This window comes from Apus apus, chromosome 3 (assembly GCF_020740795.1).
Source record: "Apus apus isolate bApuApu2 chromosome 3, bApuApu2.pri.cur, whole genome shotgun sequence".
NCBI classification, from domain to species: domain Eukaryota; kingdom Metazoa; phylum Chordata; class Aves; order Apodiformes; family Apodidae; genus Apus; species Apus apus.
Window position 1 is genome coordinate 49,412,943 of NC_067284.1, and position 22,159 is coordinate 49,435,101.

At 38.7% G+C, this 22,159-nt stretch overlaps 2 protein-coding genes across 5 annotated transcripts in view; one reads left to right on the top strand and one right to left on the bottom strand.

The window, feature by feature from the left end:
• Window positions 1-1,129: 1,129 nt before the first annotated feature.
• MKKS (MKKS centrosomal shuttling protein) lies at window positions 1,130-6,223 on the bottom strand. The gene is made up of 4 exons (XM_051614843.1): window positions 5,232-6,223; window positions 4,543-4,718; window positions 3,773-3,883; window positions 1,130-3,317 (listed from the first exon to the last, which is right to left on the bottom strand). The coding sequence occupies exons 1-4, from the start codon at window positions 6,220-6,222 to the stop codon at window positions 2,877-2,879; spliced, it is 1,719 nt and encodes a 572-aa protein (XP_051470803.1). The 5' UTR covers window position 6,223; the 3' UTR covers window positions 1,130-2,876.
• Window positions 6,224-9,187: 2,964 nt separating this feature from the next.
• SLX4IP (SLX4 interacting protein) overlaps window positions 9,188-22,159 on the top strand; it is an 80,301-nt gene continuing 67,329 nt past the window's right edge. Inside the window, exons 1-4 of one of the 4 annotated variants that reach the window (XM_051614852.1) lie at window positions 9,188-9,266; window positions 12,213-12,393; window positions 13,204-13,313; window positions 16,913-16,956. In XM_051614852.1, coding sequence (XP_051470812.1) covers window positions 12,314-12,393; window positions 13,204-13,313; window positions 16,913-16,956 — 234 coding nt within the window. In that variant the 5' untranslated portion in view covers window positions 9,188-9,266; window positions 12,213-12,313. The other 3 variants (XM_051614853.1, XM_051614850.1, XM_051614854.1) reach the window with 3 other exon arrangements.

Below are 22,159 nucleotides of genomic sequence, written 5' to 3' on the forward strand. Positions count from 1 at the left end.
CATTTTACATCTGGAGCTTAGAACTCTTCACCCACAAATCTCTGTGCCTGACTAGTTATCTTTTTTGTCATTTTCTAGACAGAAAGACTCCACATATGGATCAGAGTGACTCTACAAATTCACAAATCAGTAGCAGAATCAGAGAGAAGCACGTATTCTGAATTTTTTGCCAATGCCAAAATAGTTAGGTTTAATGGATGATGGTATGTCCACTTGAAATAGGACACAATAATAGAAGTACCAAAGATCCCAAAATTAATCAGCATTTTTGTGCCTTCCTTCCCTTTGAGGTTTTAAATAGCAAATGGGAACTGAAATACCAAATGAAAACAGAAATTCTGAACTGAGGAGTGACTATGTTAAACTGACATCGTACTTAAATATGCTGACCTGAATGATATCAGCACTTTTTTGCTCCTGCTAGGCCTGAAGCACTAATACAGCAGAAAAGCTGGAGATGAACGTTCTTACTTCTTATGCATTACCAGTAAAATTATTAAAATGTAAATTAACAGCCTCTGAGCAATCTGTGGAAGTGAACACACATGAATGAAGTTATGATCAGAAAACACTTGTCTCCTATTAATACTTGTGTAATGCTAAGTTCTGCCACTGAAAAAACTTTTAATTCCAAGGGGAGCAGGAATAAACCAACAGTGGCTTCTCAGAGGACTTACAACTCAAAACAGGGGGGAAAAGCCACCATTTTTCCACCTAATTTTTTATCAGGAAACATGAGTTCAGCAAAGTTGTTTTAATGTTGCTCTTGGATTGAGACCCAAAATTCTATTTACTTGCATTTTAAGCACTATGCTAAGTGTTATTCCTCTGTTACCCAAATGTAGGGTAACACAAACCACCAAATGTTCAGGAAGATTGTAGCACAACTGAGAACTGAATCTGAACTGCTCTTAAAGCAGCAGTGCCAGCTGCTTATTTATACTTTTCAGTCACACTGGGAGATGAAAATTCATTTTTATTACATCTATACATGAAACCATGTTTGGTTGAGGTATAAATTAATTTTTATCTACTTACAAAAAAAATATATTTTTTTTCTCCCCACAATATTCTCATGTGTGATTTTCTTAAAACTGGGAGGGAAGGGGAAGAACACAACCACAGCTAATAACATTTTAGAGCTAATAACATTTTTATAGGAGCTACGAACCGACCTTCAGATACCAAGACAAAAGAACACCAGCAACTTAAACATTGTTTAAATTTTCACTGCACAGCTGTAGTCACTAAACTCAGCATTTTTTTGCACTGCACAACAATCAAAATATTCTAATTCAATACCCTGAGATAGAGACTCGTAAGTAGATGAAATATTACCAAGAGTCTTCTGTGCTTTAAGATACACACCATGGCTGGACTTCATTATTCCTGGTTTTCATACAGTTCATCATAGACAGGAGAATCAAGATTATGAAAGCAGCCTTTTTAGTAACCAACTTTGAACAGCCTCCATCTCAACCCTTGTAACATTATTCCACAAATGCCTTACACCTCTGAAGCAATCATTTCAGGTCACAGGAAAATAAAACTTCAAATAACTTTTAACTCTTTCCAGTGAGAAAATGATCATTTCTGCTCTTAAAATGAAAAGGACTTTGTACAAAAGGTCTGGAGAGATCCGTTTTTAATTACATATTTGAAAACTGAGTTACACAAAACAATTCTACTGCTTATACTCAGTAAATATATTAAAATCTTGAGACACCAGGAAAGAAATAAGCAGAATATTCTACAAGTAATTTGGATGCTTTCTGGAAAAGCATGTCATGAGTGATTTGTCCCTTGTGACTGAAAACAAAGAGGGAGAAGGGGCAAAGAAAATGAGTTCAAGAAAGAAACTGTAACACCCTTTTTGATCTTGCATGCTAGCTGAAAATGAGAAAACGTTTCAATCACTTAGTCTACAACCTTAAAGATCAAAAGCCTGAGAAGCTTAAAGCCTTACTTTGTTAAAAGAAAAAGAAGCTGTGCACAGTCAGAGTTAACTGAATGGTGAGTGGGATATTCTTTCTTGCAGCTTTACCTAAATGAAAGATCGTTATTTATAAACTGCCCTGTATTCCACAAAAGACAATCAAGGTAAACTTTAGAATTTTTCAACAGTCTGCCATTTCTTTTCAAGTCTTCCATTACCTACCTGCTACCTTAAGATCTCCAGGTTGAGATTTAATCATTTGCTAAATAAATCACATAGAAAGTAAAATCATCCAGTCATTTAGAAGCAAGTGCATATATTTTATGGTGACAAGATTTTAAAAACAAAATTTGAGAAGTGGCTCAAGTGGCCTTTTTTACTTACAACACTAAAAATAGCAATGATAAGATTTTGCTGCAATACAAAAGTCTGTTTGAAGGTGTAAAACTTTTGCTGAGCCTACATACATTCTAATCCTTAACATATGTTTTCTCAACAAGAGAATCCATTTTCCCCTTCCTTTTAAGATGCCACAGAGCTAACAAACATGCAAAACTTTGCTTAATGCAGAGGAAGTATCATCCAGTGTTCCTTAAATTCAGCACTTGTTTGCTGAAGGAAAACATTCAAAACTCCCAGAAAGAATACAGAAACTCAAATTTTGAAGTGTCATTCACTCTTTTGAATGCACTAATTTCCATACTTGTCATATGTTACTAAGATTCACCGTATATTTGGCCAATTATTTAACTATCCTAACCAAAAGTTAAACACTTGAAAATTATTGAGGGAACAGTAGATTAACAATCAGAAGAGTACTTAATGGCCAACTGCTTAAAATTTCTATTTTCCACATTCTAGCCATTTAAAATACCATAACACATTACCCTCATCTGAATTAAGTATCTTGCTGTGCAACACAATTCACATAAGATCAGAGCTAATTCTGATCTTCAATTACATATGAGAGATCCAAAATCAGGTTGGCTGTCTCCAGAGCTACTTGTAGACCACTACACTTTGCAGCAAAGCAGTCCAGTGCCAGAAAGTCAGCAACCTTTACTGAGGGCTTTTCAGGGCAGCCCTGTGTAAAAGGAGAGCCAAACTGGCCTTGTGAAAGCCTCCAGCCAAGATTCTCATTGTTATCATTAATCCCACAGCCACATTTTGAAACTAAATCTGACCAATTAGAGACAGAGGGAAAACCTGATGGAACAAACCAACAGTGTCCATAAACCATGTCTGTAAGAATGTCTCCACCATCATGATTCAGAGAGCAAGCTACAGACTCCAGGGAACGGCAAAAGCCATCAGCGACTAATTGATACTGTGTCCAAGAACAATTCATATCTTTAAAACCGCTGGTGGACAGACTACAACTCTAAAAAAAAAACAACAAAACAATCAGAAAATTAGAACCCCTGCAGAAATAATTTCAAATAAACATATATAGTACAGTTGCTTTTTTAAACAGATGGTTCAGTCTTAACTTTAAACATTGTTCATGTGATGATTATTCCACAATAGAAAAGATTTCTAGTCAAGTCAAAGCTGAGTTCTGTATTAACTTACAATATAAAAACTATACATCTTTATTTTAGCACTGTAATACCTAAAGATGGGCACGTACAAATACAGTATTAACAGATGTCTGAAAAAGATGTCATTAGCATGAAGTGCTTCAAAAAGACCTCTTTGTTTTTACATTAGACAGCAAAAAATGCGACATTTATTAATCTAGAAAAGACAAGTATTTTAACTGTAGCAGTGATCAAACTTAATTTTTTTCTTAAGTACATTATGCATCTTTAAAAAAAACAAACCTGTCTTACATACCTTGTGTCTTATGTATGAAGCCAAGTGAGTTTCTGTACAGCCACCTCCTAATAATGCCCAAGGTTCCTTGATTGTTAACTGTAACACATGCTCTGCAGTTTCACAGGCACGCTGCAAACAATATGCATTTGTCATTACATATACCATGATTAATAGAATTTGACCCCACTGAAAAAAACTACTAGGACATACTTCATAAACTTGAATTATATGCAGATAAAAAGCTGCTGAGTTATTTCCACAATCACGCTTATTTAATGAGAAACTGTCTTTATTTGTACTGAAAAACAGAAATTAAAAACACTATTTTATTCCTTCTCTTTTGCAAAACAGGGGTACATATAAAAAGGTCATCAATGTCAATGGCATTTCTGGAGCAACCATTCAATGCAAAACCATGCTTGACTACCACTGCAGGTATTGCTGGCCTTTTTACTTGGCATTTTTTTTCTTTATGCTTCCAGAGACCAAGTAACAACAATGAAAATGTTTATCCAACACTGGCCTCAAGAACAGGTGAAAAATGCTTCTGTCTCTAAACAACTTTCCGTATTAAAATAGAGGCATTAAATGAACATGAGCACTTCAAGGATTTTGAAATTCTGGGAATGAGGGTGTTTCTGAATTGCTTTCTCGACTGTATTCCTAAACTCTAACTAAACTCCATTAATGCAGTGTAAAATCATGTTTCTAAACTCACTGTACCTATATTTCTCATTTTTTCTCCTTTAAATACATGAATTTTCAAGAAAGATTTCAAGAAAACCTACCTTCAATTCATCCCATGCTGTTTCATTTCTGTTGCACAGTATCAAACTGCAGACAACTGTGTCCTTAGGAATTAGATGTACAAAATGTTTGGACCCAACACACTCAAGGCGCACATCCTCCAAACTGCCATAACAACTGGGAGACAACAAATGTATAGAAGCTATAGGCTTTGAACCTGTCCAATTAAGAAAATCAGAGAATGGCATGTATTACTGTCATCTAATGAGTTATCTGTTGCATTTCATAAAGCGTGAACTTTTTTCCACTTGGCTTTTAAAATTACACATATTCTTCAATATTTCACATTTTTGCTACACAGGGAATCACAAATAGAAACCAGTATGTTTCCAAAGTGTAAAAATCTAGTGACAGTTTAAGACAAAAAGGTCATTACTTTATTCTCACCAAATAAGAATTTGAAAATCATCTACATTTGCAAACAGTTACTATAATTGGATATTCCTCATGCAGTAATCACATGGGAATTATGTCATCATTAGAGCCTGCAAAAGATAAATATCACCTTTAAAAAAATGGTTTTCAGACTAGAAATGAACAACTCTTATTCAGCTGCTAAAGTTGGATACAGACAAGAGAATCCTTACTCTGCAATGACACCAACCTAGGTAAGTTTTAATTACAAGATTAATGTTAAGGACAAATTTAGAGTAGACAACTTCCTTTTTACCTGTCATCCGACTCAGGGGTTCCATCAGAGATAGCCCCGCTCTGTCCACAGCAATGACCCCGTTCTCTTTCAGATACTGTTTCAAGGATGGATGGATAACTTTCTGGCACACTACAAGGCCAACCTCATCATCAACCAGCTGCTTTCCTGCATTAAGCAACAGATTCAGCTCTGACATTTCTAGAGAAACTCCACAATGGACTGTTACTGTTCCTTCTTCAGGGCTGAAGCTGTCTCCTGACATGGACACACAGAAAACTGCTATCTTGATTGTGTTTGAACAAGTTCTTTTGACAGTAAGTGGTTTAGCCAATTGAATTTCTGGTGTTTCTATCAGTAGTCCAGGAAGAACTGTAGAATCCAAAACTCTTCTACATTTCACAGGCACTATTATACACTTTCCTAAAACAGCACAAGTCTCAACATGACATGGAACAGTAAACATAAAAGCCTTTAAAATCAGCGTGCTGAGATGATCAACTTCTGCTTTATTAAGCATGCAAGCAGGTTTGCTTGTTAATATGCTACGTACCAAACAAAGAAGAGTCTCAACACTGCCAAAATCCACAGACACTCGGCAACCACAGGCCTCAGATTTGAGGTAGTCCATACATAAACTCAAAAGGTGTTTGCTTATTTTAATGACAGTGCAAGATGCAACATTCAGGCTTTTAAAGTTTTCAATCAAACTACAGCAAAGAATGGCAGTAAATAAGCCACAGTCACTGAAGCGGGATACATGGTTCTGGACAGAGGCTGTCAAAACCCTTAGGACATGATGGCTGACAGGCAGACGACTGAGGATGGCTGCAGACTGTGAAGTTGTACAAACACAGCCTCCCACACCATTGTGGAGCTGCTTGAGCCTACCAGCAGGACCATAGCAAGATTTCAATATTCCACTCAGCAGCGACAGTGACTGACTAACTGCATCTTTACTTAAAGGTTCATTAATAAATACAGGAGGCTTTTTTGCTTCAAGACGAGACATTTTCAAAGTAAGATTTTAATTCTGGCAAGCAAAATAGATTTCATTTTTACTTGGATCTATAATTCATAGCACTTTTAAAATCTAAAGCAGTAAATTTCACTTCTTCGCAGCCAAGGTTTTATTATTTTAAATGGGAAACAGTACATAAGGAACAACATTCCTGGGACTGCTCATCATTCATCTCTCAAAATGAGGCTTTGTGAGGCATTGTGAAATTGACACAATGATGACATCAGTAAGCCATTTCATTCATGACTATCTTGTTTTTTAGCTTCTGAATGTGATCGAACAGACTTTTTTGCAATGTAGTTTACAAGCATGCTTCCAAAATGGACACCTATAAGTGACAGTCCTGCTACAAGCAGAAAGTTCTTTCTATTCCAGCTAGCTTTCTTCATCTCTTCTTCTGGCAACACTAACAGATGAAAAGCTTCAAAACTAGTTACACCTACAATAAAAAACAGAAAGGTATTAAGATAATCTTATGACATTGCACAGCTTGAACTGCTATTTAATTATTCATGATAAATTCACATAAGGATGTATACCAATTGTTTTTAATTGACAAAGCCTATTAATATTATATATGCTACAAGCATATAATACACAAATTATCCACGCTTGTTAACCTCAATTCTGACCATCAGTCTGTATACTGTTTTACCTGTAAGTCTGTAAATAACAGGCCACTATAAACTGCACTGAGTTACATGAATTGTGTCAAAATGATAGTGATGTTCACCTTTTTTAACTTGAGAACATAAGAACTGAACTACTCAGCACTGCTTCTCAGGCAAGCACTTCAAAACCAAAAGCTTTCCATGTCCAAACAACTTTTAAGAAAATTCTGCCTCTGAAAGAAACAGTTATTTCAAGATGCCTAACATATGATATTTTTTCAATTCTTAAACATTTCAAAACTTAAGTGGGCATTTATTTACATTTCTATGTAATCCCTATGGTATGTAGACTTCTCTCATACCCAATTTTGCTTGTTTTCTATTTTAACTGCCATTCCTACTAACAATACAGAATATATTACTATGCTAAGTCACAATTATTTCTGGGTAGTTCTGAACCTTAAAAGACACTTCTGCAGACCCAGTCACAAGAGTTTGACTGTTGCCTTGAAGATACTGCAGTTTATTTTTAAGTGTCTTTAAGACTTACAATACCATAATGTAATTGATCTCATCACGTGGGATTTAGCAGTAGCTTTTGAGATGTATGATGCATTTTTGAAGCCCTTGTAGCTACCAGATTAACTTGGTTGCAAAAAAGAATAAAATTCTGGAAGGTTACAGTTAGAGCAGCAAGACTGCATCTGTTACAAAATTCTATTTAATTGACTCATCTGCCTCAAAGATACAGATACAACTAATTAGGCAACTTACCCTCAATATATAGCACTAAGCTATTTTTCTTTATTTTTGTGATTGCTTTGCAACACGAATGCCACAATCCCAGGTTCTGGAACAGTCTCCTCTGTCTTCACTTGGAAAATAGGACTGGACTTGACGAAAAACCACCCCCAGTGCACCAGCCCAAGGCTAGTTCCCATAACAATCAGAACTTTGTAGTCCTTCCAGATGCTTTTAAGACCCATTGCAAGCTGGCATCTACCTAGGCAAAGATAATTTTTTAAAAAATACATTCTAGAAAGCTTTTTTTTTTTACTTTACCATAATAGCAAGAACAGATGAACCTGAATGTTAATATATTTAATTACAGCGTAGCAGATGATTAGAACACAAAAAGACACCAGAAAGTCTTACTCTGTGAACTTAAAAAAAAGGTTATAAAAATAACCTCAATTCAGACATCTTGAAATGTTAATTGCTGCATTTACTTCAAGCTTTGGCATGCTAAATTGTAAAGCTTTGTTTAGTTCGTTATGTTTATCTAATTACAAGTGTTACTGCTTCAAATGGTAAATATTTGAAGTCCAAAACAAAGCCGTTTCAAAATACACGGGCTTTTTTCCACCACAGTTAATGAAATGTACTGACTAACTGAGCACTTAACAGCATGGAACTTTTAACCTTGAAGGCCAAACTAGCTGCAATGCTTCTGACATCACCTTAGATTGCCCAGAGTAGCAGCTGTGCCTCACTACCTCTGCCCTCTTTGTCCTTGCCCTTTGATCTTCGGGAACCACAACATGTTGGTACAAACGTAAAAAATACACCCCTGTCTAAAAAGAATTAGTAAGCCTCTACTTTCTACGGGGTTTCATTGAGAACTACAGGCATGTATACTCAGGTTCCATACAGAAACATTTTTTGTTTTAAGCAGCTGCACAGCATAACTCAAAGAGCAAACGTTCCTGCACCCTTCATCCACCTGTCGGGACTAAGGCGTCCTACTCAAGCCCCCTCCACCACGCCGTGGAGACTTGACGGCTTCACCCCACCCGGCACACGGAGCACGGCAGGGCCTGCGGGTGGCAGAGCCGGCCGGTGCGGGAAGCGGCCACGCTGACAAGACGCTACAGCCCAGGCAGCCGCAACTCGGGCGGCCCGGCCGGCGGCGGGGACCCCCCGCCCTCCGTCAGGCCGCGACCCGTCCCCAGCCGGCCCCTCCTCTGCCCTGCGGGGCGAGCGGCTCCTTCCAGGCCAGACACGGCCGGGGGGGCCCGGCGCAGCGGGAGGGACGTGCCACCCGGGGCCTCTCCCACCCTCTCCTCACGCCACAAGAGCCCGCAGGCGGGGAAGGCAGGCAGGCAGGCAGGCAGGCGCTGCCCCCGCCGGCCGCCCCCCGCAGCCCGGCCCGCCGCTCACCTCGGCCGGGGCCCGGGCAGGCGAGAGGGCCGCCCCGCCGCGCTCACACCCCCGCCGGCCGGAAGCGGCCTACGCGCCGCCGGAAGTGCGCCTGGCGCCCCGCCCGCCCGGCTCCGGGCGGAAGCGGCGCACGCGGCCTTCCTCCCCCGCGCCCGCCCGCCCGCTATTGGCCCGGCCCGCAGTCACGCGGGGCGGCTGCGCCGGCGGCCATTTTGCGTTCGGGCAGGTTGGGCGGGCAGCGGCTACAGCCGGCGGCCATGTCGGGTAGGGGAGCAGAAGCTGGGGCGCGGCAGCCATCTTGCTTGGGGGCAGCGGAGCCGTTGGAGCGGTGGGCGCGCGGGGCGGCGGCGCGGGGCGGCGGGAGCGCGCGGGGCCGGGGCCCGGGCCCGGCGCGGGGGGGCCCGGCCTGGGGGGGTCCGGGGGCCCTGCGGGGTGATGCCCCGGGAAAGCCGCCGTCTCTGGGGGCCTCCCGAGCGGGCGCCCTCCTGCGCCTCCCCTGCTGTGTCGCCCCTCCCGGCGGGTTTGAAAGGAGTTGCCGCTTTCCGTTTTCCCTTCCTGCCTCACTCCTCTCGCAGTCACGGCGCGTTACTTCTTTATGCTCCGGTCTGAGCCTTCCTGCAGCTTGTCCTGTCCGAGCCGAGTTCAAGGAAACTTGCCGGACCTCAATTTTTTTCTTAGCTCTGCTGTTCTGCACCGTTTCTGTATTCACTCTTCTCTCCCCTGCTCCTCCAGTCGCCGTCGAGAATATCTTGTATAATACGAGCGTGTTAATGTATGGGCATATTTTTAATTTTGTCTTTATGCAAATGGACGCAGCATGGGGAATAAACAGGCTGAGTTAGAGATGCGTGCGTGCCTGCAGGGCTATGATCTTACTGGCATCGTGGAGAGCTGGTGGGATGGCTCCTACAGCTGCAGCGTCAGAGTGGAGGGTCGTGAACTCTTTAGGAAGGAGAGGCAGGGAAGACAAGGTGGGGGTGTTGCCCTCTTTATCAAAAACCAGCTGGAGGAGCGCATGGAGCTCTCCCTGGGGATGGGCGAGGAGCCAACTGAGAGCTTATGGGTTAAGATTAAGGGGAAGGCAGGCAGAGGTGACATTACAGTGGGGGTCTCCTGCAGGTTGCCTGACCAGGACAGTATAGACAAGGCACTCTATAGACAGATAGAAGCAGCTTCATGTTCATAAGCCATGGGGTATTCATGGAGCAGATCCTCCTGGAAAACCTGCTAAGGAACATGGAAAATAGAGAGGTGATTTGTGACAGCCAATATAGCTTCACTAAGGGCAAATCATGCCTGACCAATTTCGTGGCCTTCTATGGCAAAGCTACAAGAGCAACTGGCATCATCTACCTGGTTTTGTGCAAAGACATTTGATGCTGTCCCACATGACATCCTGGTCTCCAAACTGACAAGACATGGATTTGACAGATGGGCCACTTAGTGGATAAGTAATTGGCTGGATGGCCACACCCAGAGAGTTGTGGTCAATGGTTCAGTGTCCCAGTGGAGGCAGGTGACAAGTGGTGCTCCTCAGCAGTCAATACTGGGACCAGTGCTGTTTAACATACTTGTTGGAGACATGGACAGTGGGATTGCGTGTATCCTCAGCGAGGTTGCTGTCAACACCCAGCTGTGTGGTGTTGCTGATACCCTAGAGGGAAGGGAGGCCATCCAGAGGGACCTTGACAGGCTGGAGAGGTGGGCCAGTGCCAACCTCATGAAGTTCAACAAGGCCAAATGCAAGGTCCTGCACCTGGGTCAGCACAACCCCAGGCACACAAATACAGGCTGGGGGGAGAATGGCTGGAGAGCAGTCCTGAGAAAAGGACTTGGGGTGGCAGTAGATGAGAAGCTTGACATGAGCTGCCAACACGCACTCGCAGCCCAGAGAGTCAACTGCATCCTGGGCTGCATCAAAGAAGTGTGGCCAGCAGGACCAGGGAGATGATTCTCCCCCTCTACTCTGCTCTGATGAGACTGCACCTGCAGTACTGTGTACAGGTCTGGAGTCCTCATCACAGGAAGGATAAAGACCTGTTGGAGAGGGTCAAGAGAAGCGCCATGAAGGCGATTAAAGGGCTGGAGCACCTCTGCTGTAAAGACAGGCTGAGAGAGTTGGGACTGTTCAGCCTGTAGAAGAGGAGGCTCTGGGGAGACCTTTTAGCAGCCTTCCAGTACCTGAAGGGGCCTACAAAAAAGCTGGGGAGGGGCTTTTCACCAGAGAAGACAGTGACAGGACAGGGGGTAATGGTTTTAAACTGAAAGAGTAATTTTAGGTTAGATATCAGGAGGAAATACTTCACCATAAAGGGTGTAAGGCATGGGAATATGTTGCCTAGGAGGTCGTGAATCCCTGGAGGTGTTTAAGACCAGGCTGGATGAGGCTTTGTACAGCCTGGTCTTCTCTGAGGTGTCCCTGCTCATAGCAGGGACGTTGAAGCCTTATGATCTTTAAGGTCCCTTCCAACCTTAACCCTTTTATGATTCTATAATTGCATATAATCACAGAGTTTACAACTGTAGCCCAAACCCAAGTTTCTAATGCCTAATCTTCATTCAGAAAGGAGTATAACAGTTTTTTTTAAAGTTTTGTGGAACAGCTGAATGCAATGAGCATTGCAAAGAAGTTAGGAAAAAAAAAAAGTGGCATTAAGCCATGCAAGAAGATAATGGCTAGTACCTGTTTGTAGTAAACACACTGATGTTCCTCAGAGCCTCTTATTTCTCTAACTCTATGCAGTTTTGTGGTGAAAGGGTAACTATTTTTGAAAGCGAATTGTTGAAATTCAAAGGTGAACTGGAAGTCATGAATGAATGACTGTAGGTAGCAATGAGCTAAAAATAGGTCACCTTGTTGGAAGTCTAGTTTTGAAAGGTTATGTGGAGAAGTTGGCAACAGTGAGCCTAAAAATCCTGATGCTGCAAAATTCTGGTATGTAATTTCAGAAGCAGAAATCCTTTGCTAAATATGTGAGTAGCTGAGTATTACAATACTCATCCCAAGTTTAGGACCTGCTCTCAGAAACTGACTAAGAGCACAGGATCTGAGCTGAACAGCATTTGGCTCTAATACCTATGGAGTGGAAAGTTCAGACAAATTCACTTTTATGTTGTGATATTAATTCTGAACTACAAATCTAGTTAATATTGACTTATTCTAGAATGTTCCTTAATTAGGATTTGCATGTTTGTTTCTCACTTTTTCAGGTGTCCACCTCTCCCCATGCATCGTAAAGGCACCCAAAAATGGGCAGGGTGTGAACAGGTTCCAGCTGTTAAGTTAGAAGTTGCTGTATTTTCCAGTGGGCATGTGTAGAAGGAGTTTTCCATTCCTTATTCCTGCTGAATTCCAAATTCCTTCACCACAAGAAGCTGCTTCTTTCCTAAGGTAAGATGCTGTTCATCAGTTGGCAGAAAATACATTACCTTGCTCTCTAGGAGACTGTGTTTCCTGCTTCTCCTGTTCACCATTCCACTTAATATCAAATTTAGGAAAGAAAGATATTCTGCCATTATAATTTGAAGTGTCTCACTCTAGCTATGGGAGCATATGTGTTTGATTCTAGATTATATTTTCTGATACAGGCTATAAAAATATCTAGATGTTAAAATACTAGAAATACCATCTCAAGACATATAATTTCTGAGATTAATTTTTCTTCCTTATTATCTTCATATTTAGATACATACAGTTTCCTTTTGAGGTTCACATTAGTTTGCAACAAATCTGGTATTCCATGAAACATAGTCTTTATACCATATAGTAGCAATTGTAATACGTATGTGTTTCTTGTGAGGTTTTTTCAACATAGAAAATGACAAAGTATTTTGCAGTTTGCTAGCTTTTTTCCTTCTACAATTGATGGGAGTTTTTCCTTATTTTCCGATGTTGTAGTGCTGGGTATTTTTTCATGTGGCAGTTCAGTGACTTTCCTGATGGCTCATGAAACAAATGTATTATTTTTGTGTTTTTTAAGTTTTTGCTTAGATTTATTCTGTTTGCTTTATTTTCTTCATCTTATCTATATGGTGAATGCAAAGAATGGGGTGGTTGGCAAACTCCCAAAGTCAGCTTACTCCTATGAAGAGCAAATTGAACTGAAGTTAACTTTACTTGCACTTTTTATATATATGTATATATATATAATTTTTTTCCCCCCCTTCCCTTCTTCTATTATTTTATAAAATGGATTTGGAGAGGATTTCTGCCTCCCAGCAGTCCTTCTTCCATCAATTGTAGCAGACTTGTTGCAACAGTAGTATTCTGGATGGCAAATTGTTACAAAAAGGAGATTGGTGATGCCACAGGTAAATTCAGCTAGTTCATCCTAGTGCTTTCTCAAGCAGGACGTGAGTATTTGGAAAAGAGACCATGCTCTGGCTTGTTTTACTGTAACTCTTCTTCATATTATTGCTGCTGTAAGGATTAATAATAAAACATTAGTGGTCCAAATACAGTTCTTAAGATCACAGGCCTGCATCACTGTCATAAATTGTATGCCATATGCAGCTCAAAAATTGTCTGCTATCTAGGTGAACTATGTTCCTAGAAGCATGAGGCAAAGTACCTTGCGTTCTACCGTATCTCAAGGTACAGGTAATGCTGTATAAGTGTTAGATTTGTTCAATATTGGCATTGCTGTTGTATGAGCTCTTAGTTGATGGTGCAGTCCACAGAAAATAGTGTTATTACAGAGTTCCTAATTTCAGGTTATGCTTCTAGCTGCTTGGAGTAGAGACATTTAACATTCTCATACTTTTTGCTGCTTCTTGCCTACTGCTTTTTCTATTTTTAAATTTTTTATTTTTTGTTTAGGAGGAGTAGGTGGGGATCATTAGTAAAGCTCTAGATACTAGCTAAAATTCAAAATCCATTCCTGAAATGATCCTGAAACTTTTTTTTCTAAGATTATCTGATGAGTTGTATGTGCCCAGGTTTTTCGAAAGGACTGTGATATATCTTATTCTTTGCTTTTTGCTTTTGCATTACGGGGTGGGTAGTCCTTTCTTGGAGTTCTTGATCACCAAGAATACAATATTGTACACTGTTAATAAGAGACGAAGGAGCACAGCTGGTTTTCATTTGGTGGCTGCCATTTCCCTTTAGCATCTCCTCTGAGTTAGTTCTAGCAGCTGCTGCTTCAAGAATTTCTGAGTTTTATCTCCTAAGCTGCTGCTAATAGTTGTTCTACTATGTTGACTTCCTTGGAGTAGCACCTTACTCCCTGACTGAATTGAAATATGATCTCCCAAGTGTTCCAGGGTACTGTTCCTTACATTGTGTTTCTCAAAATTGCTATTGGTGAAGTTGACAGACTTTGATCCAATAAGATAGAAACGTTTCTAGGCCTGGATTCAAGGGAGAATTATAGTTGTGTAGTACTAGCCATGGTTTTCCAGCTTCTGTCTGCATGACCCCTATTTGAAAATTCAGTTTGCTCTGTATAACTTACTGCTTACTATTACTGTGCAGCTGATAAAAGCTGTAACTTTGAGATTTTTCAGAACATGGTTGAACCATTTTTTAAACTATGTTATAGTTAATTTTCTGTGGTTATTTGCAGAATGGTTCTCAGTTCAAATGAATTTTAAGCTGGTTACAGTAACGGTCAGTTTACTTCTTACAATTGACAATCCTTTTACTATTTCTGTTTCTTACTGCTTGGATATTGTGATAATATATAGAAAAAAAAATAATTGGGAGTTTTCCTCGAGCCAGTATATGGACTTGTGCTCTTGTTACTTTCGCATTTTCTCACAGTTCTTTTGAAATCTCAGGTCTCAGCATTTGAATGTTTGGAATGGAAGTGTTGCACAGAAGTGTTTATTTAGTTTAACATTATTATTGCTGAATCTTAAGATCAAAATTTTCTGTGCTATGCTATGTAGTTGCAAAGTGGGTCTTTATCTTGTTTTGCACTTTTTTGAAGTTAAATAAGGTTACTAACTGCATTTTGAAATGTGTAAGTGTAGCGCCTGACAGAGACACATATCACCAACCTGACTTGTATCCTGAAATTCTGACAGCTCTATTGCAGTACTTCGCAATAATTTCAAGAGTACAGCGAGAAATGGGTGTGTCTTCCTGCATTCTTACTATTTTCCTATACTATCTCTTACAAAATTAACCAGAATTGTCTATCTTAAGAGACTGATCCTTTAGGTAACTTTAGAGTGTAAAAGGAAGCTCTATTGACAGTATCGTCTTTGCTCTAGTTTATCTATTGCAGGCAGTAACTACTGACACTTGTTTTCTCTCTTGATTTTGAAGCTTGAACTGTATAGTTTGGTTACTCTTATCTTCTGCCCTGGGTATACCGAGACCCTTGTTCACCTGGTTTTCTGTCCAATCCAAGTCTCTTCCTTGTCTGTTACTTCTGCTCCTATCCTGTGTGAAAACAAATTGTATCTTTATTTTTTTTTTATTCCTGGGTTTTTGTAGATAACTAATTTGGCACGATAGGGCCCATTCCATGTCTCTTCTGAATCCAAACATTGTCAGGTTAGCTGGAAAGACTTTCATGTTTAGCTCCCACTTATGTCGAGAATTATGAACTTCACTGAGAGTTTCTGTACTGTGACTAACTTTTCTAAGATTAAAAAAAAACCCAAACAAAAACTTTTAAAAACTGAAATCAGTATGGAAGGTGACAGGACTTGTGGTTTGGCTTGCAAGCCAACTTGAAGCTTATAGTCATTTGAGCGAGATACAGTGTTCTTCAAAGGAGAAAATAAAAAAATAATCTTAGCAATTAATTGAAGGTTTCTTCTTGCATGCGAGGGAGAGTGTGTATAACTTGCAGCATGAATTTGTGCTTCCAGAGCTACTTGGAATGGTCTGAGGCAAGGTCAGGGTCTGTGTGGCTAAATGTACCTTACTAAATATTCCAAATTAAGCAAAACAAATCCTATTTGGGGGTAAGCAAGAGAAGAGGATGTCTAAAGTTCACTTTACTTTTGTGCAACCACAATAGTGTTTAGGTCACATTGCTTTATGCATGTAGTAGTTTACAATTTCAAATATACATAATGTGTTTATATGTGTGTGTATATATATATGCGTGTTAGGTGCACCAGAAACCATAATTTCTTATTTAATAACAAACAAGTGGCTATGCTTTATTCTTCAACTGGTTTAAACTCTGATACTGCTGATTACCAGAACTGCAGGTAGTGAATGGATGTCTCAGTTCCAAAGTTTGCTTACTGCTGCTTGGTCTGAAAGCAAATTTTGAAATTTGCTCAGTGTTGCTGAGCCTCTGAGAATATGATGGATGATATTATTGCTGTAGGGCCATTGTTGTATGCAGGCTGTCGAGGGCTCCCTAGCAAAGTAGAAATTGAGTCTTCACAAGATATGAAGAGATAAACTTTATGCAGAGAGGTTTGAAGACTCTGTTGAGGCTGTTTTTTCTTGAAAAAAATACTTTTAAATTTTTTGTGTTTTTTTCCCTTGTCTTCATTCTTTCTTTAAGCTATATGAAGGGATTCTATGTGACGCTGTTATTTTAAAAGAGAAACTAGGCCAGGGGCTATATACATAGGGACTAGTGGGTGAGACAGCAGTAAAGCAATATTCCAGGTTTAGTCTTCTGTTATCTGAAGGCTTCTTGAGAGTTAGGTGGGTTTGTTTCTGACTTCATACTGCCTGAAAAATAGTTCTAATTTTTGTATTTCATGTGTTGCATGCTAAGTGCCTAAATAGTTTTGAGGCTCACCAAAATAAAATAGCTAAGAGATTTTCCTTTAAATAGCAATTTTCCTTGGTTTTCTTAAATCAGAGTATAGAGTTTTAAGAACAGCTAATGAAAAAAAAGAGTAGTAGATTTTTAGAATGCTCATCAGTTGGTGTAGAGATCTGAGATTTTCTCTAGTGCTGATCATTTTTTAATTTGATATTTTTATAGGACCAGCTTACACTGACATGGCATCCAACAAATTTGTCATTAAGGTAGGTAGAATGTCATAGCTTTCATTTTAAAAAAAATCTGATACTGCTTAGAATGTATGTTGATTTTAAAAGTTAACAATGAAAAGGTGTATCTTTCAGACATAGTAGCCTGATATTTTTGTATCAGCTTTTCTCTCTAAAAGCAAACTTCTTGAATTGCTTCTGTATCATGGCAGAGTGCATCTGAGGTCAGCTGAAGATTAAACTCGTGTAACTGAAAGTGATTAGTTGCGTAGTTAGAATTAGAAACTGCATGCATTCCCACACAGTATTTGCTACCCAAAATAAAATTTAGAGTTGATTCTTCTCTTACACAAATAATATTGCAAGATTACAGTATATATTAGGTCCTGGTTTAAGGCATAGCAATGTCCTTAAACTGCTTATCATACTTGACTCTTTACTTACATATATTTTTCTTCTTTTCCCAATTTCAGGGATCAGTTGTCTTACATCCAGCAAAATGTCTTTGCAGTTTATTTTGCAAACAGTCTCTGACTTTTGGTTACGTATGTGGAGAACAATGCTTTTCAAAACATTATGTAATAAATGTAGCACTTCATAATTCTTCTATTGTAACTATATCAGCTTATCAAAACTACTTGTTCAGTAAAAATTGTGAAACCTTCTCTTTTGGACCTTCTTTCTTGTTTCTGTAATCCTGTATGTCTAGGGTAGTTTAGGTAACACATTCATTTTGAAGTGATTAGCGCAATGTATTGTTCTCTTGGAAATGTTTTTTTCCAGGAATTTTCGTAACAGAACAGACTTTCCCCTGTGGATAAAATTGGGTTTTTTGGAGGGCAGCTACAAAAACCTTTCTGACTGATCAGCTGATGAAGCTTGGTTTTGTGGGTAACCTGTTCAACAAACAGACCAAACAATTTCTGTGTGGCTATGTGTTCTCTCCTCGGGGAAACTGCTGTCATTTAGTGGGATGTTTGCTTTATTTTTCTTACTGTTAAGATGACTGTAAATCTTAAATTGGCCGTATAATGTCTGTACTACTCACTGCTTCTAAATTGGTACAGGCGTTAGAAGAAATACCTTTCATTTTGAGCACACTTCAGATGATTCTGAGTCTGTATCCTGCTAATGTGATTAACAGGAGCTGAGGCTGAAGGCATTTTCTCAGCTGAGAGCTGTTGATATAATGAATGGTCATATAAGTGGCCAAGAAAACAAGGGGTGTGAGTTGAAATATCTTCCATAGACCAAAAGCCATAAGATACTCGATTACAGACTTGAATTATTATAGCTTGCTCATTCATCACAGACACTTTACTGGTACTTAGCATGTACCCTGGCAATCACAAAGTAGTTTAACATCACTAACTATCTGAACAAATGGTTAGGTTCTCATTGAGCATGCATTTGTAGGTAAGCAATATCATGGATGCAACTTTTATTTTCTTTCTGGTAGTGTTTTGTTTTTTTGCATATGCTGTATGCTGAAAATTAACTTGCATTGACTTTGTCTTGACTAAGCTGTAATATATTTATAATGTGAATATGTGAAAAGCTGATTGGAATTCACTGTGTGCATAGATGCATAACATTTTAACTGGTTACATCAGGGATTCTCTGTGTGAAGTTTTGCTTCTTTACATTCTCTGCATTTATATTGAATGTGGATATTCCCTTTTTAAAGACTGTTCTACTTTCATATAATTTTTGCAAGGAAGATCTCTGAGCAGGAGATTCTCCATTAAATGGCAGAAAATACTCTCACTCCTCTCTTCATGGAGCATATAGAAAATACTATATTCCTACTTTAAGGATCCCTGTGTTTGAAATTGGTAGGGGTGTTTTACTGAGTGGGAACATTTCATGCATGCCTTGTCTTCTAAACTATCTACTTGTAAGTTTTTAGGTTTTGTAAGCATGTGCATACTTTTGGTAAGAGAGAAAAAAGTACAGCTTATCAGTCTTTCAAGTCTTAGCTGACTAGAACATAATTAAGAGGAAAATACCTATGATGTGCTTAATGTCTTAGCTTCTTAACACGTTTTATATCTCTGTACCGCCAGTGTAATGGTAATTTATTTTCAGTAGAGGGCGTAGTTGGTCTATTTTTGAAAGGTGATCTCCTAAGCTTGGTTTTATGGGCAATTAAGAGTGATTGAAATAAAATAATTGATGTAGTAAAATAGCTTTGAACCTTAATACAAAAAAATACAGCTAGGTCCTAAACATACTTTCTTCACTTGCCAAGTGGCTTGATGCCATAATGTTGTGATGTGCAAGAGATGTTTTTTGCCAGTTAATTTAACTTGCCATTTTCAGTTTTAGGAAACACTGGTACTTCATAAAGCACTGCATGGTAAAATACCACCAAATCTGGAAAATAAGACTTATGAATTTAATTAAGCTTTCTCTGTGTGTTGCTGAAGTATTTTACTGTTGTTCTGAGAAATAAATGTTAACTTTAATTGATGAGGCTTAAGGCAAATCATGAACTCTATATGGATTTGAAAAAATATCACTAAGGCCTTGTTTAAAACTTTGGACAAACTAGAAAGAATTACTCTTCCAGAATTGTGTAAATTAACTTTATTCATGCCAAACTGTAAAACTAAATATAGTAATTTTTATGGCTGTAATAGAAAAATTTCATTTACTGTTTTCTGCAATTTGTTCATTTGCCAAACACTGAAGACTTAAAGTTTTTACTACATTTCAATAGCTCAATTCAAAAGGAAGCTTTTTTTACTTTGCCATTTCCTACTTTGAAAAATTAAGAGCCCTGTTTTGTCTCAGATTTGTAGGCTTTTGCTAGCACGTATCTTAGATTAAGATAATTATAGTTTCAATGCTCCCTCTGGTCACCAGCACACTCTGCAATCTATTTTTCAGCAGTGCTCCATGGTATCAATTTAAATTATGTGCTGGAAGTGTGTATGAAAGTTTTGGTCCTTCCTACTTGAAACTTTTTTGCTTGCTTTAAATTGCAAGGGCTTTTGAAGCAGCAAGCATATTTTTTTGTTTTATATTCGGAACAAAGATGGAAGTACTGGAAATGATTGGATAGAAAAAATGACAGTATGACTATGATGTGGTTAATTTTCCCCTTAATTTTGCTGGTGTATGTATCCTTTACTTTTTTGATGTTGATCTATCTTAATGTAATAATTAAGGTACTGTTTTATAATCAAAGACATCTTAACATCTGTCTTTGCATGTTTTAGAAATGCTCTATGAAAAGAAAGTGTGTGTAGAAAGAATATTGATAATAGTCCCTGTAACAGTAAGGAGAAGGAAGTTGAAATATACCTTCCTGTAAGACAATTTGTTAGCATTTACTTACAGCATTGTACAGGTCATTTTAGGGTCCACTCACAGACCTGTAGAAGGTATTATTGTCTTTGGTTTGGAATTAGAAAAATAACAGGCCTTTTTTAATTATTCTGTGTGTGTTTAAATATATTAATAGAATTCTAATGCTTAAGCTTCACCATATCTTTGGGCTTCCCAGTGCTTTCTTTTTTTAGCTCCCAGTTGAAGTGTAATAGAGCGATAGTATGCTGACAGAGTTCGGAATCAAATATGTCTGTTTCCATGATTCTTAAGTGACATCTAAGTGAGCTAGACAGGCTAAAGGTCACATTTTTGTGAAATTTGTCCATTAAATTAGTTTATCAGTGTTAGTGTAAATATTTTGCCCTGTGAGAAAGTGGCATGTTTGGGTTTTTTTGAGTTTGGAGAGAAAAAATGAGAGAGACGAGTAGGTTTTCTTACCTTTTTAATTTTCTCTGATCCCATGTAATGAGTAGTGAAGGGTAATGAATGAATTTTCCTGCTATATTAAGTCCATAGACATATGAATGCAGTGATGTCAAATGCAGAGTGAGAATAAGGAATGTCATTTGTATTAAAAATATTTTTTTCACATTTTGTGGCTACTCAGAGTTACTAGTCTGATACTACAGATTTTTTTTTTTACATTTTCAGTTTTGAACTGTTTAGCGTACTGATTTCTAGTCTGAGAGCCTGTTTTTTTAAAGTGCTCAGTAAAAATGTCTAAAAAACAATATATTTTGATGTCTGTTCCTTTTTCCTGTTGCAAAACTAAGAAATGTGAAATTTATGTAGTTGGAGTACTTACAAATGTTTCAATAGAAATATACTAAGGTTCAGATTTTTACAATCAGTTAAATTTGTTAAAGTTTGGTCTTTAAAAATAAGAATTAGCTATATTACATATTTAATGGAGGTTTTCTAGGAATAGTGTTCTCCTCAAGCAACTTTATTCACAACTATATAATACCTATGGTTGAAATTGTTGTTATCAAGTAAGTATCATTCACTTCACTCAGCTGTGATGTTTCTTTCTCCGTCAATGGATAAAATATGATACTTGTCTAAAAAGGCTTAAATGTCTTAAGAAGAGAACAGGGAACCTTGGAGAAAAATATTATTTAAAATGGGAAGCAGAAAACAATAATAAATGGATGGAAGGATATCTATTTAGTTCTCTTAGCTCTGCATTTAATTCCCAATTTCATGGGACCAAATATGGAATGACTAAAGTGATGAGTAAATAAGTTCCAGAAGAAAGAAAAGAGGAAGTTGAGAGCTGGAGGGAGAAGGAAAATTAAGTGTATGGTCTCATTCTAAACCTCCTGGAGTCAATGGACGTTTCCTCACTGACCTTGGAGGATTAATTTTCAAGCCTAGGGAAATGATGAGTGAATGAAGAGTTGAGAGATTAAAGTGTTAGCAGAAGGAGAAAGGAATAGGAAGCCAGAGGGATAAACATCAGTAGTGGAAACACTACTTTCATGGGGATCACTTCAAATAAGGAATAAAGAAGTGGTTCAACTTGCATTACATTGTTTTGGTAATACAAATAAATTAATCTGATTAGTTTTAAAAGTTGCAATTGTGGCAGAAAATGAGACTTTTGCTAATTGAGAGCATTGTACTGCTGTGACAGTGGTATGGGATTCTAAATATATGCCATACCTAGTGATACTGGGGTTTTTTAGACATAATTTAAAGGTATAATCCCTCTGATAATTGCCGTGTGCCAGACTTCCGATCAGGACTGCCTTATCTTACACCTCCACTGGTCTGCTTCTTGGAGATCTTGGTGCTACTGCCTGCTTCACCCCAGAGTCCAGCCAGGCAAGGAGGAAGGGATGGGAAACTTAGGAGCAGACTTCAATATCTCAGAGTCCAGCAAAAACATCAGGGCTTAGCA